This window comes from Chelonia mydas, chromosome 8, assembly GCF_015237465.2.
Source record: "Chelonia mydas isolate rCheMyd1 chromosome 8, rCheMyd1.pri.v2, whole genome shotgun sequence".
NCBI classification, from domain to species: Eukaryota; Metazoa; Chordata; order Testudines; family Cheloniidae; genus Chelonia; species Chelonia mydas.
This window is the reverse complement of record NC_057854.1, coordinates 2,116,874-2,132,510: the sequence shown is the minus strand read 5'-3', so window position 1 is coordinate 2,132,510 and position 15,637 is coordinate 2,116,874. Positions and strand designations below refer to the sequence as shown.

The 15,637-nt window shown below is 47.5% G+C and overlaps 1 protein-coding gene across 1 annotated transcript; it reads right to left on the bottom strand.

Annotated features, from left to right (window-relative positions):
* Window positions 1–3,781: 3,781 nt before the first annotated feature.
* LOC119566971 (ovomucoid-like) lies at window positions 3,782–9,206 on the bottom strand. The gene is made up of 4 exons (XM_037907679.2): window positions 9,119–9,206; window positions 6,431–6,453; window positions 4,103–4,218; window positions 3,782–3,863 (listed from the first exon to the last, which is right to left on the bottom strand). Exons 1-4 carry the CDS (start codon window positions 9,174–9,176, stop codon window positions 3,782–3,784), a joined length of 279 nt encoding a protein of 92 aa, XP_037763607.1. The 5' UTR covers window positions 9,177–9,206.
* Window positions 9,207–15,637: the final 6,431 nt, after the last annotated feature.

The following is a 15,637-nucleotide window of genomic DNA, read 5'->3' as shown; positions in this document are numbered from 1 at the left end:
CATGGGGCAGGAAGGCAGGACAGAGCCCGTGCGGCGGGACCCCTCCGCCCCTTGTGCACCACGGAGGTCGTGGCTGGGTTCAGCGTACAGGTCTCTGCAGCGGGGATCGGGGGGGTGCGGGGTCACGGTGGGCTATGGCACAGGGGGACACCACATGGCCCCAGTGCTGCTGCGGGGGAAGTGGTGGGATGTTCCCTTCTCTGCTCCCAAACGCAGGAGCAGCTGGGAAGTGGGTAACTGTCTGGGTGCACCGGGCCCTGCTTCTGGGCTGGGGATTCCCTCCTCCCCTCTGTCTTCTTATCTACCCCTTTCCTAATGATTCCCAGCATTCTGTTCGCTGTTTTGACGGCCGCTGCACACTGAGTGGGTGTTTTCAGTAAACTCTGCACAATGACTCCAAGCTCTCTTTCTTGAGTGGTAACAGCTAATTTAGACCCATCATTTTATAGGTATAGTTGGGATGATGTTTTCCAATGTGCACTGCTTTGCATTTATCAACGTTGAATCTCTTCTGCCATTTTGTTGCCAAGTCACCCAGTTTTGTGAGATTGTTTTGTAGCTCTTCACAGTCTGCTTGGGATTTAACTATCTTGAGTAGTTTTGTATCATCTGCAAATTTTGCCACCTCACTGTTCATCCCTTTTCCCAGGTCATTTATGAACATGTTGTATTGGACTGGCCCCAGTACAGACCCGTGGGGGACACCACTGTTCACCTCTCTCCATTCTGAGAACTGACCATTTATTCCTACCCTTTGTTTCCTGTCTTTTAACCGGTTACCAATCCATGAGAGGACCTTCCCTCTTATTCCATGACTGCTTACTTTGCTTAAGAGACTTTGGTGAGGGACATTATCAAAGGTTTTCTGAAAATCTAAGTACGCTATATCCACTGGATCCCCCTTGTCCAAATGCTTGTTGACCCCCTCAAAGAGTTCTAGTAGATTGGTGAGGCATGACTTCCCTTTAAAAAACCATGTTGACTCTTCCCCAAGAAATTATGTTCATCTCTGTGTCTGACAATTTTGTTCTTTACTATAGTTTCAACCAGTTTGCCCGGTACTGAAGTCAGGCTTACTGGCCTGTAATTGCTGGGGTCACCTCTGGAGCCCTTTTAAAAAATTGGCCCCACATTAACTAATCTCCAGCCATTTGGCACAGAAGCTGATTGACATGATAGGTTAGAGACTACAGTTTCTGTAGTCCTGCAATTTCACATTTGAGTTCCTTCAGAACTCTTGGGTGAATCCCACCTGGTCCTGGTGACTTATTACTCTTTAATTTATCAATTTGTTCCAAAACCTCCTCTGATGACACCTCAGTCTGGGACAGTTCCTCAGATTTGTCACCTAAAAAGAGTGGCTCAGGTTTAGGAATCTCCCTCACATCCTCAGCCGTGAAGACTGATGCAAAGAATTCATTTAGTTTCTCCACAATGGCCTTATCGTCCTTGAGTGCTCCTTTAGCACCTTGATGGTCCAGTTGCCCCACTGGTTGTTTAGCAGGCTTCCTGCTTCTGATGTAATTAAAAAAATGTTTGCTATTACTTGTTGAGTCTTTGGCTAGCTGTTCCTCAAATTCTTTTTTGGCCTTCCTAATTGTATTTTTATACTTCATTTGCCAGAGTTCATGCTCCTTTCTATTTTCCTCACTAGGATTTAACTTCCACTTTTCGTAGGATGCCTTTTTTGCCTCTCACTGCTTCTCTTACTTTGTTGTTTCGCCATGGCGGCTCTTTTGCAGTTCTCTTACTATGTTTTTGAATTTGGGGTATACATTTAAGTTGAGCCTCTATTATGGTGTCTTTAAAAAGTTTCCATGCAGCTTGCAGGGATTGTACTTTTGGTGCTGTACCCTTTAATTTCTGTTTAACTAACCTCCTCGTTTTTGTGTCGTTCCCCTTTCTGAAACTAAATGCTACTGGGTTGGGCCGCTGTGGTGTTTTCCCCACCACAGGGATGTTAAATTTAATTATATTATGGTCACTATTACCAAGCGGTCCAGCTATAGTCACCTCTTGGACCTGATCCTGTGCTCCACTTAGGACTAAATCAAGAATTACCTCTCCTCTTGTGGGTTCCAGGACTAGCTGCTCCAAGAAGCAGTCATTTAAGGTGTCAAGAAACTTTCTCTCTGCATCCCCTCCTGAGGTGACATGAACCCAGTCAATATGGGATAGTTGAAATCCTCGATTATTATTAAGTTTTTTATTTTAATAGCCTCTCTAATCTCCCTGAGCATTTCACAGTCACTATCACCATCCTGGTCAGCTGGTCGGTAATATATCCCTGCTGGTATATTCTTATTATTCGAGCATGGAATTACTATCCAGAGAGATTCTATGGCACAGTTTGGTTCATTTAAGATTTTTACTTCATTTGATTCTCCACTTTCTTTCACATACAGTGCCACTCCCCCACCAGCATGACCTGTTCTGTCCTTCCGATGTATTTTGTACCCTGGTATTACTGTGTCCCAGTGATTATCCTCATTCCACCAGGTTTCTGTGATGCCTGTTATATCAATAGCCTCATTTAATACGAGGCGCTCTAGTTCACCCATCTTATTATTGGTATATAAGCACTTTTAAAACGTGTCGCTTTTTAGCTGTCTCCCGTTGCATGATGTAATTAAATGAGACTTTTTTCCATTTGATGTTTCTCATCAGATCCTACCTGTACTTTATCATCTTCCATCCTCTCCTCCTTACTCGGACATAGACAATCTCCATTAATAGATCCTGCCCTAAGGGATGTCTCTGTCCCAACCACGTGCTCCTCCGCACCTCTGGGCTTTCCCCCAGCCCTTAGTTTTAAAACTGCTCAACGACCTTTTTAATTTTAAGTGGCAGCAATCTGGTTCCAATCTGGTTTAGGTGGAGCCCATCCTTCCTGTTTAGACTCCCCCTTTCCCAAGAGTCATTTCGGGCTGCCCCTTTATACCAACCTCCCCGTTCTTTGTCTCCGACGTCTCCCTGCCCCCAGACTCTCCCGAGTCACTGGGAGTCCCCCAGGGCAGCCCAGAAATGAGGCAGCTTCCATGCACGTGAAGAGCCAAATGTGGCGGGTTGTTGGTCTGCTGCACAGGGAATCAGCGCAGCTCAGACCCCAGTCAGAGGGACTCTACAGTCCTCTGTGCGCCATGGAGGAGACGGACAGGCTGGGCAGGTCGTGGGTCTCTGGGGGGCAGTATCGGAAGGATCAAGGGTTTGTTGGTGTGTAGGGTGTGACGCACAGCATGGATCCACATGCCCACAAGCCCTTTACACCTCCCACCCCGACAAGTAGCCCCCTGGGCTCTGTGTCTGGGTTGGGGATCCTGTATCCTCCCATCCCTTGCTCTTCTCCCAGGTCAAGGCCTTTTACGTGGGCTTTGCTCATGGTCTCATGTTCTGGTCCATGGAGAACACTCAGGCCTGGAAGGGAGTCAGACACAGGGAACGTGTCTGGGGTTTGTGTATCGATTTATCTTGTAGGAAAAGCCATGGCAGGAGGATATATAATACTTGCCAGTCTGTGGCTCCCTGAAAGCCTGTGACTGGTTATTGCACTTTGTGTTCTCATTAACTCTGGTCTGTAAGCTGGGGAGAGCTCGTGTGAGACACGGGAGAGCAGAGTCCCTCCTTAGAAAGGGGAAAAAAACCCCAGAGAGGTCACAAATTCTGCTGAGTTTGCTTTATTGCATAGACAGGTGGGGAGTCAGCGATGCTCTTAGAGGCCTGGAACCGATGGATGAGAGGAGAATGTGACTCCATGCAGGGATCTGCTCGTGGGAACCAAATGCTAAAGCTCTTCTCTTTCCTTGTCCTCATTGTGCCACTTGCATTCTCCATAATGCTCAAAGCAAAGACTTCCAAGGTTTTCACTAGAGGAAAGAGAGAGACACAGAACTCAGGGCTGCAACCTGATGGCCAATGAGAGCAAAGCATCTGTCAAGGCCCCAGTAGGTCAAATTCACCAGAGCTTATTTGCTGACAGGAAAAATTACACTGAGGAAGTCGACCCAGCCTCTGCGAGGTAAAGATATGGGCACAGGCAGAGCCTTGAATTCCCTCACGATTGTATTTTAGTTTTTGTTAATGGGCCCTTTATTCTGATACTTACTAGACTGCTCCACAAAAGACACATTTGTTTCCATATGTCTTGCCATCAGTGCCACAGACCGGGTCGTACTGTAAGGTGCACATTTCCGGAGGCTTCTTGTACTCACTGCAGAAACCCTACAAAGAACATTAGTATTGCTGTTACAGTTATTGTCTGCATTTCAGTAGTGCCCCGACGCCCCCACTCGCCCATGGGGCTGGGCATTCTCTGAATAGCGAGGAAGGGACGGTCCTGCCCCCCAGAGCTCACAGTACCTAATCCTGTCCCTAGTCTCTACTGACGTTCTGATTAACTGACTTCCCAATTCCCCTCTCGCTGCCAGAAGGAGCCGGGCCCGTCTCCCTGGTGGAAGAGACGTTTCTGAACCCACATCACATGGTGTGTGAGCGAAGGGGCATCTCCGTAGGCATCAGATGCTAATCTGACATTACCCAGGGTACAATCTGGACTGATGAACAGCTGTGTCCCCTCAATTCTCCAGCCTGGGGTGCCTTTTACACTGCTTTGCTATGAAAGCAACCACTCCTGTTCCTACTCACACACAGCTTCCAGCATGTAAATTACTCCGAGCTGTACGGTATGAGTCCTTTGGCAAGCCACTCTTGAATTACACTGCAGGGGAAGAGCAGCAAATTTCCAGTCCCAGACTTTCCCCCAGAAGTGTGCATCTTGTACTGCCCAGCACCCTCCTGGACCATATAAGCTCCTATAAAGTCTGTCATTTTATTAATAGAAAATGAAATGCACAAATCCTATTGTCGCAAATGGAGTTTTCCAAACACTTCAATCCAAACACACTGGTTTAGATAAAACAAGATTCTTAACTACAGAAAGATAGATTTTAAGTGATTACAAGTAAGGAGGCATCAAAGTCAGAATTGGCTGCAAGAAAATAAAAGCAAAACACCACTAATGCCTGACTTATCAAGCTAAGTGAATTCAAAGCAAAAGGTCTCTCTCACCAAATGCTTCAGCAGTCTTTCTGACTGTCATTTCCACCAGGACCCCTCACCCAGTCCAGTGTTACTTTCCTTGTCTTTGAGGTGTTGTTGATGTCATGGGCAGAGAGAAAGGGAGGAGTGACTTGGGGAGTTTGTTCCCCATTCTTATATTTTTCCCTCTTCTTTGAGCATCATCTCCAGCTGGGGTTCATGCAACAGAAAGTTTGTGGAGATGGGAACCTCCAGCTGTTCCTTTGCCAACAAGTACCTAGGGAGGTGGTAGAATCTCCTTCCTTGGACGTTTTTAAGGTCAGGCTTGACAAAGCCCTGGCTGGGATGATTTGATTGGGGATTGGTCCTGCTTTGAGCAGGGGGTTGGACTAGATGACCTCCTCAGGTCCCTTCCAACCCTGATATTCTATGATTCTAAGTATATTTCTCGCTCACAGCTTTTTTGCTGCCAAAGAATGGCCCCTTAACCACGTGATGGTCCGTTTGATTATGTTGAGACCTGGCTGAGGTGTTAGTTTGTCTTTTGTCTCTGGTTTATGACTGTTTCCCCAGCCTGGGGACATGTCTTATACAGTAGAATCTTATAACTTTACATACAATGGTGCCTCACATACTTAACAGGACAATAATGTTCAGCACATTATGAGTTTTCAAACCATACCTTACACTGCATACTTTGTACAAATTTATCACAGTCTTCTTAAAGGGGTGAACATAGGGGTACAGGCTGGTCTAAGAGACGCTTCTGAACCTACCTCATATAGAATGTGAGTGAAAGAGCATCTCCACAGGCAGCAGATGCTCATAAATAAAAAACCTCATGCTCTTGTCATACCGTCACCTCCTCTGTTCTGTCTCAGTTGCTCCCTGTGTCTCCCCCAGGCCCATCACAGACTGCCCTGTACAATAGTCTATGGAATCCATCACTCTGACCCCATGGCTTACGTCTACTCGGCAATGAGACACTCCTGGCTAGCTCAGGTCAGCTGACTTGTGCTCGGGCTGTACAATTGCTGTGTAGACATTCGGGCTTGGGCTGGAGCCCGAGCGTTGGTACCTCACGAGGGGGGAGGATCCCAGAGCCCGGACATCTACACCGCAATTTTTAGGCCTGCAGCCCAAGCCCCTAAGCCCATGTCAGCTCAGCCGGTCCAGCCATGGCCAAGGCCTGGAACTTTTGTTCCAGTGTAGATGTACCCAGGGATTCTCAGCCCCAGAGATTCACTCTCCCCTGGCTGGGCACGAGGTAGACTCTGCTTCTGCTTTGAGTCATGAGTTCTAGCATGTTTCTAACCCAGAGATCATGGTCCCTGTGATGTTACAAGCCAGAGACTGGGGAAAGTGATTATTAATGAACAGGGAGAGTTCGACTTACCTTACCAGCCTGGCCAGCAGCATCTGGAACAAAACATACAGACAGAATGAGACTGTTTCAGATTCTCTCTCCCATCCTGGTGCTGGGGTTATTGATGTCCCGAGTTCTGACCAAGTCTCTCTCTTTACTTTTATACAGAGCCTTTTCAAATGTTCTGGTATGGGGCTGTGCCACTAGGGATGTCAGCTCTTGTATATCTGTATTAACTGAATTGACGTCGCAAAGGAGGAACGGAGGAAGAGGCAAACATTCTTGGGACATTCCAGAGTGATCCTACTCTAGACAGGTGTCTCCTCTACAGGATCTCACCCTCACCTTTGGGGGAGGCTGGGGAGTTTCCTACTTTTCCAGGAACTTCTGAGAAGATATCAGTGCTATTTGTTTTAACCCTTCTCCTTCTGGATGAAGGGTAACATTGTATCTACTCACTCAATTCAGTGAAAGGGTTCCGAAAACATTCATGTTGTCAGCAAGACTTAATCATAAAAATGAAAAGAACTTTCTTTCTTTCTTTCTTTCTTTCTTTGGAGTTTCATGGGGGATCAGTTCAACCATAGAGCGGGATCATGCTTGTCTTAAGCCACCTATAATAAAACAACACCCACATGTTGATCTCCTCTTTAGCTTTTGAAACACAGGCCCTTGCCACTTGAGCCTAAGGACTAGCTCTGTTAGCTGCCAGCTCCATAATACCCTGATGTTCTTTCAAAGCTACATCCAGCCAACAGAGGCCAAGAAACATTCATTGACACCAGTGGTAGCAGGATTGGACCCAAAACTATCCACAACAAAAGTGGTTAATGGCTTTGCTTTCAAAAGCCTGTTACGGAGTCCTGCATTTCAGAGGCATTTCATACCACAGCCACTTTTCTGCCATTGGGTTCTCCTCTTCTCAGCAGGCTGCCTAGTCCATTCATTGACACTGTTTGGTGCTGGCCTCTCACATTGGACTCCACTTCAGGTGTCTCTGTTGTTCCCTGATCTCTCTTTAAGTGTGCGGGGTTTCCTGGTTCTGCTTCTTGGTCCTGCTAATTAGGGGCTCTGTTGGGAAACTTGTGATCTGGGTTTTCAGGAGTCCATTTTCAAAGAGGCAACCTAGAGCAATAGGGATTGAATTGTGCCTCGGTGCCTTCAGGAGCAGCCTGCTTTGTCTCTCTCTGTGTTTTGGGTTCTTGTGTGTTAGGGTTCTGGATTCTGAGAAATCATGTCATAGTACATTACAACATCCAGAAAGAGAGTTTTACATTTTACTCTAACATCCGTTTGGATGGTGTGACCATAACACTGCACACTCTGCCACGGACCCTGTCTGGTCCGTTCATTGACACTGTCTGAAAAAGACCAGAACACTAAAGGTTGTGTCTCAGCAGCTATTTTGCAGGATCCAGGATCTCACGGGCATCCATAAAAACCTCAGCAGCTTTTGACTCTCTCGCTCCGTATCCGATGAAGTGAGCTGTAGCTCACGAAAGCTTATGCTCAAATAAATTGGTTAGTCTCTAAGGTGCCACAAGTCCTCCTGTTCTTTTTGGAATACAGACTAACGCGGCTGCTACTCTGAAACCTCCATTATTTGAGTGTCTCTTCAGAGTTAAGCCATAGCACAGAATTACATCAACAATGACTCAATTCTAATGAGACGTTTCATTCTGAACAGGTCTGACTCTGTTTGTTAATGAAACTCTATCCAATTGACTAAGATATCAGCCCCCCAAGTGAAGATGATCTGTATTAAGGAGCTATGGATAACGGGATCATCCAGCATTACAAGGTAGGGATTTAACCCCAAAAAAGCAAATGTTTGGAGAGGATCTAAATCCTCCGCTTTCTACTTTGGCAATGCCATAGATCTTGTCATGCTAATAAAGTATCGTTGAATTGAATTAATTCAGGCCATAAAGCAACTCCTACGTAATACAAGGTAAGAAGAAATTTTTCCTGTGGGAAGCTTCCCTCAGAACTGCTGAGGGCCTTGTACATCACTCTAAATACACTGGCACAGGCTAGTGTTGGAAACAGAGATTGGGTAGAAGGGTGCCTGGTCTGATCCAGGGTGGGAATTTTTGACTCCTGATGGTAGGGTAAGTAGATAAAAATTGTGAAAAATTGGGGGGAAGGGGAGGGGAAATAGGCACCTATAGAAGAAAAAGTCCCAAATATTGGGAGTGTCCCTATAAAGTCGGTACATCTGGTCACCCTACCTAATGGCCTCTTTGTGGAGTTTCATAATAAACAATGACAGGAATTAAAATTATTTAGGCAACTAGATCAAAAATTTTACTGCCAACCAACCCCCTTGTCCCCAACAAAATAATCAGAAAACAACCAGAACCGTGGATGAGAAGAAATTCAAAAAGAAAGGGGATTCCATCGATGTTTGTTTTCTAGTGGCTGTGAATCTTTTGAGCTGCCTCGGTTTCTGGCAGAGTCAGTGAGACCCCAACCCAGAGAGAAGCCCGGGAACAGCCCTTCCGAGCTCTGGGATCCGTGCAGGGAGGTCAGCGCTCCTGGAATCAGCCTGCTGCTCAGTGTCCAGGCTGTGCAGTGGCATCTCAGAAATAAACCAGCTGCTCCTGGAATCAGGCACTGTGGGGGTGTGCGAACCCCTATATAGATGAGAGTGAGGCTGGCCCCATCCTTTCGGGTATAGGGCAGGGCTCAGCACAGGCTACAGCCAAAGTGACTCACCTGAGTAGAAGCAGCAAAGTGCCAGAGCGAAGAGCAGAACGGCCCCTGTTATCTTCATGGCGGACGTGGCTGTCTGGTCTGCAGTGGGCTCTTGGTGCTCTGCTCCCTCAGTAAACCTCCCACACAGAGCCCCACTATATATAGGGTGTCGGAGAACCCACCTTCATTGTGACTCACCCTAAATAGTCACTCACAACTCCGGCAACCGGAAGCAAAGCTCTCAGTGGGAATGCCAAGCTGTGAACAATGTTTCCTCCACAACAAGTTTCCAGGATAAGTTGGAGGAAAAGTCACACCCTTGATTTGGTGAATAATGGAGTAGTTATGTGGGCAGAGTGCTCAGCATGGCGCACATGGGCACCCAAACCTGGACATTCCTGATTGTCAGGACTGTGAGCGTGGAACATACTCGTCACGCTGCACGTTAAAGGCACCGAGCCAGCAAAGCACCTGAGAGTTACCGTGTTACCAGCCTCTTTCGGCCAGACTCTGCAGTCGGTCCCCACAGCAGGGGGAAAGCTGAGCGTAAGCGACGGTCCTGCTGTCCCGATCTTGCACGTATTCTGCCCGGAGCCGGTGCCTGGCCTAGTTTAGAGGAGCTAGAGGGCAGGTCTAACTTAAATATAAAGAACCTCGTGTTCTTGTGATACCATCCTCTCTCTCGTTCCATCTCTGAGTTGCTGCCGGTGCCTCCCACAGGCCCATCACAGATGGTGTCCTGTCCAATAGTGCATGGAATCCATCAGTCTGACCACAGGGATTCGCTCTCCCCTCATTAGGGCCTGGGGTACAATCTGCTCCCACATTGCCTCATGAGTTCCAGCATGTTTCTAACCCGGAGGTCCTGGTCTCCATGATGCTACATACCAGAGACTGGGGCAAGTGACAATTCATTCACAGTGAGAGTTCAACTCATCCGATGACCCTGGCCGACAGCATGTGGAACAAAACACAGACACAAAGGACACAATGTCAGAGAGAAACCAGCTAAAAACAGTCATCTCTGCCTAGGACGACGGATGCAGATTGCTAACCAGCAACTGGGCCATGGGAAGGAGTCCTGCACCCTCATCCAATTGCTGTGACAAATAGAAACATGGAGAGTAATGCACCCACAGTCTGACCTGAAATCATAGAATCATAGAAAATTAGGGTTGGAAGAGACCTCAGGAGGTCAACTAGTCCAACCCCCGAATAGCATCACTGGGCCTACAATTAATTGCAGGTGCGATTGTTTGTAGTTCCCAGACTGGAGTTTGGTTAAAAGCCCATAATGGCTCCTCAGTAACATCTTTCCAAAGGAAAATGCTGTTTCTGCCATGAGCCACTTCCCTGGCTTAATCCTGACACCCAAACGTCCGTAGCTGGTGCTGAGATGCTTTTTAACAGTCGAGCCCGTGCTGAAGGTTAGAGGGTCAGACACAGAGCTCTGTACAGGCTGCAGCAAAAGTTACTCCCCCTGAAAGCTGGGGAGGAGCCCCAGAGCAAGGAACACAACGACAGCTGCTGTCTTCAGGGTGGAAGTGGTTCGTGGGTCTGCTGGAGTCTGTTGGTGCTGAGCTCTGCAGATGATCTCACAGTGCAGCCCAAGGGAGGAGATCTCATATATGTAGACAAGAGGTTGGGTTCTCTCTCCACTTGGATTATGAAATCCCTGTCGAAATGGTCACTGACGCTACAAACCAATACAGTGATTGGTCATTCCTGATTCCTAATTCATCATGTCTGGCTGATCGTCCAAGCCAAATGGACATTTGGTGCCCCCTGATTCGTTGGTTGAAACTTTTGCAAAAGGAGGATTGCGTGTGCCAATTAACACATAACAAATGCTTTTCTTATGAGCGACACTCGTCATTGTCACATGAGCACAGGTGTTGGCATGAAGAAGAGCAGTTCACCAACCCTAATGTTAACAATCCCACATTACCGGATGCTCGTAAGTAGGGCAAGAATGTGTCTGTATCAAATACTCTTTGGGGACTGCAATAAATATTCGTGGGGAAAGGTTAAACTGCCCTGACACACATGGGTGAATTCAGCGTAAGCCTTTGTAAATCTTGACGCACCTGCAGAGGAAGGCAGATTAGTTACTTCAGGTGCGTCCGGGGCTCTGCAGGTTGCTGAGAACCGCCACCTTGCGTCCCCGTCACATTCCTCTTTGCTGTCCCGCACCAGAAACCAGCATACTCCAGGGTCCGTGCGCCCTGTCCCTCGCGCACTGCCAGCCCCTTTACCATTCAAGCCCCTGCCAGTCTGTTGGTACCAGCAGCTGGGAAATTCGATCTGGGCCAGGAGGGAGGGGAAGTGGCCACGTGGCACCAGCGTGCAGCCAGTCGCCCCGTGTCCATATGTTAATGGGCACAGGCAGAGCTCCCTCGGGGCAGCCCCGAACGAAGGCAGCAGAGAGGTCTGCTGGGATCCAGAGGGGCGGGACAAGCAGTGGCTGGGCTGCATGGGGCAGGAAGGCAGCACAGAGCCCATGCGGCGGGACCCCTCCGCCCCTTGTGCACCACGGAGGTCGTGGCTGGGTTCAGCGTACAGGTCTCTGCAGCGGGGATCGGGGGGGTGCGGGGTCGCGGTGGGCTATGGCAAAGTGGGACACCACATGGCCCCAGTGCTGCTGCGGGGGGAAGCGGTGGGATGTTCCCTTCTCTGCTCCCAAACGCAGGAGCAGCTGGGAAGCGGGTAACTGTCTGGGTGCACCGGGCCCTGCTTCTGGGCTGGGGATTCCCCCCTCCCCTCTGCCCCAGGCAAAGCCCTTGAACTCTGGCTTCGCTCTTGGCTTCAGACTTGCACCATTGAAAATACTGGTATGAGCCTGCTGACTCGTCACTGGGCCCCGCGACAGCCTCTTTCATCTCTGAACAACAAGACTGGGAGTTGCTGAACGCTGCAATAATCAGCAAGAAATACCCCTGGCAAATATAGGAGAGTGCTGCTTAGTATTATCATTACTAAATATAGTAATATCGGGTGTGGTGGGGGGAGTCTCAGAGTCTGAGAGGAGATGGGTGCAGAACACGTACCTGGTGTTTGCAGGTGGATTTCTCTGAAAGGAAAGCAGATGGCGGGAGGAGGAGGAGGTACAATAATACGTGGGGCCTGTCGTGCCTGGTCCTGCTATTGCACTTTCTATTCTCTGTCCACGCCGCAGAATAACTCTCTCCTACGAGCGAGGTGACCTTGGAGAGCAGCGTCCACTCCTTGGCAAGGGGAAATACAGACAGGGAAAGAATTCAGCTGTGTGTATTTTATTGACCAAGCAGACAGAGAGACAGGAATGCTGTAGGGGCTCCAGAATGGAGGATGAGCAGAGAACTTGTCTCCATCAGGGATCTGTTGGTGGAAAGTGAAAGCAAAATGGATTCAGCTTCCTCTCAGCACTTGGTCCCAGGGAGAATTCAGCATTCTCTGCCGTGCTCAAAGCCAAGATTCCCGCCCCTCGCCCTGCCATACAGAACTGACTCAGAGCTGGAATCTTCGAGGGCAGAGAGGTTAAAACATCTGCAAAGGTCCCCATTACAGGAATGAATTGACGCTGCGCTCTTGGGCCTACCTGTGAGAGGTGAGAGTCAGACAGTTGCTCTCCGGGCTAAAGATAGGCCAGAAACACTCTGACGAAATGGTTTTCAATAAGGAAATATACGTGAAATTTCATTTTGGAAAAAGAAATGGGAAAAGTGCGATCGACACTGTCAAAATGATGAGTTCTGATTTTTCATTGAGAAGTGACTTTCCAGTTCGAAACTTCCTTTATTTCATAACCACATATTTTAAAACAGCTTTTTGAAAAGGTCAAAATCAAAATGAAACATTTGGAAATTATAGAAACGAAACAAATTGTTCCTTGGGTCTAAATACTGGTGTGAATGGGCGTGAACCTGAGTTCCTGACCAACCTTCTGTTTCCTCTTGTGTTTATTGGTGGGCTAGTTACTCCTGCACTGACACGACTGCTTTACAAAAGCCACTTTTCCCCTCTTCTGTTCCCTCTCTGAGTAGCTCCCTGTGGCTCATCCAGTCCTGTCCCAGACTGTGCTGGGTGTACAATAGTCCACGGAATCTGTTACTCTGACCACCCAGAGTGCCTGGCTATGTCCACAGTGCAAGTGGAGCTGTGATTGCAGCTCGGTAGGCATACGCAGCTACCCTTAGTAGAGCTAGCATGCAGACAATAATGGGGAATACGTGGAGGCCCAGGCTTCAGCAGGGCTAGCAACATGAGGACGTCTTAGAGGGCGAAGAGCCATGTCCCTCTCCCTCCAGAGTTTGGATTTAAGCTCGCAGTCTCCTTGCAATTCACCATGCTGCAAGTCTGACTTTAACATAAGGACATAAGAATGGCCATAGTGGGTCAGACGAAAGGTCCATCTAGCCCAGTATCCTGTCTTCCGACAGTGGCCAATGCCAGGGGCCCCTGAGGGAATGAACAGAACAGGGAATCATCATTATCCAGCAAATGCCATTCTGCTCTGTCCTACAGCGGTGACAAAGCTACCTGGACCAGCCGGCTTTCACAGAACCAGTACATTCATTTAGGAAAAAAAGCATTAGAGGGAAAAACCCATAATAAAAAAAAGCCAGTCTGGGTGTCCCCAGCTTCCACATGGAGACCATGGCAGAGTCCAGTCCATCAAACCCTTCCAGCAGGCGTTTGCCCTCTTGGTTATAGTCTCATCTCAGTCTGAGAACCAAAACAGGGTCCCTGAGTCATAAGAACATAAGAACAGGCTCACTGGTCAGACCAAAGGTCCATCTAGCCCAGTATTCTGTCTGCCAACAGTGGCCAATGCCAGGTGCCCCAGAGGGAATGAACAGAACAGGGAATCATCAAGTGATCCACCCCCTGTCACCCATTCCCAGCTTCTGGCAAACAGAGGTTGGGGACACCATCTCTGTACATCCTCCTATCCTCCATGACCTATCTTCCATGAATTTATCTCATTCTTTTTTGAACCTTGTTATCGTCTTGGCCTTCACAACATTCTCTGGCAAGGAGTTCCACAGGTTGACTGAACATTGTGTGAAAAAATACTTCCTTTGGTTTGTTTTAAACCTGCTGCCTCTTAATTTCATTTGGTGACCCCTAGTTCTTGTGTTATGAGAAGGAGTATATAACACTTCTTTATTTACTTTCTCCACACCAGTTTTGATTTTATAGACCTCTATCATATCCCCCCTTAGTTGTCTTTTTTCCAAGCTGTAAAGTCCCAGTCTTATTAATCTCTCCTCATATGGCAGACGCTCCATACCCGTAATAATTTTTGTTGCCCTTTTCTGAACCTTTTCCAAGTCCAATATATCTTTTTTGAGATGGGGCGAACACATCTGCACGCAGTATTCAAGATGTGGGAGTACCATGCATTTATGTAGAAGCAACATGGTATTTTCTGTCTTATTATCTATCCCTTTCCTAATGATTCCCAGCATTCTGTTTGCTGTTTTGACGGCCGCTGCACACTGAGTGGATGTTTTCAGAGAACTCTCCACAATGACTCCAACCTCTCTTTCTTGAGTGGTAACAGCTAATTTAGACCCATCATTTTATATGTATAGTTGGGATGATGTTTTCCAATGTGCACTGCTTTGCATTTATCAACGTTGAATTTCATCTGCCATTTTGTTGCCAAGTCACTCAGTTTTGTGAGATTCTTTTGTAGCTCTTCACAGTCTGCCTGGGATTGAACTATCTTGAGTAGTTTTGTATCATCTGCAAATTTTGCCACCTCACTGTTCATCCCTTTTTCCAGGTCATTTATGAACATGTTGAATAGGACTGGCCCCAGTACAGACCCCTGGGGGACACCACTGTTCACCTCTCTCCATTCTGAGAACTGACCATTTACTCCTACCCTTTGTTTCCTATCTTTTAACCAGTTACCAATCCATGAGAGAACCTTCTCTCTTATCCCATGACTGCTTACTTTGCTTAATAGCCTCTGGCGAGGGACCTTGTCAAAGGTTTTCTGAAAATCTAAGTACACTATATCCACTGGATCCCCCTTGTCCAAATGCTTGTTGACCCCCTCAAAGAGCTCTAGTAGATTGGTGAGGCATGATTTCCCTTTAAAAAACCATGTTGACTCTTCCCCAAGAAATTATGTTCATCTCTGTGTCTGACAATTTTGTTCTTTACTATAGTTTCAACCAGTTTGCCCACTACTGAAGTCAGGCTCACTGGCCTGTAATTGCTGGGGTTACCTCTGGAGCCCTTTTAAAAAAAGAATTCATTTAGTTTCTCCACAATGGCCTTATCGTCCTTGAGTGCTCCTTTAGCACCTTGATCGTCCAGTTGCCCCACTGGTTGTTTAGCAGGCTTCCTGCTTCTGATGTAATTAAAAAAATGTTTGCTATTACTTTTTGAGTCTTTGGCTAGCTGTTCCTCAAATTCTTTTTTGGCCTTCCTAATTATATTTTTATACTTCATTTGCCAGAGTTTATGCTCCTTTCTATTTTCCTCACTAGGATTTAACTTCCACTTTTCGTAGGATGCCTTTTTCGCCTCTCACTGCTTCTCTTA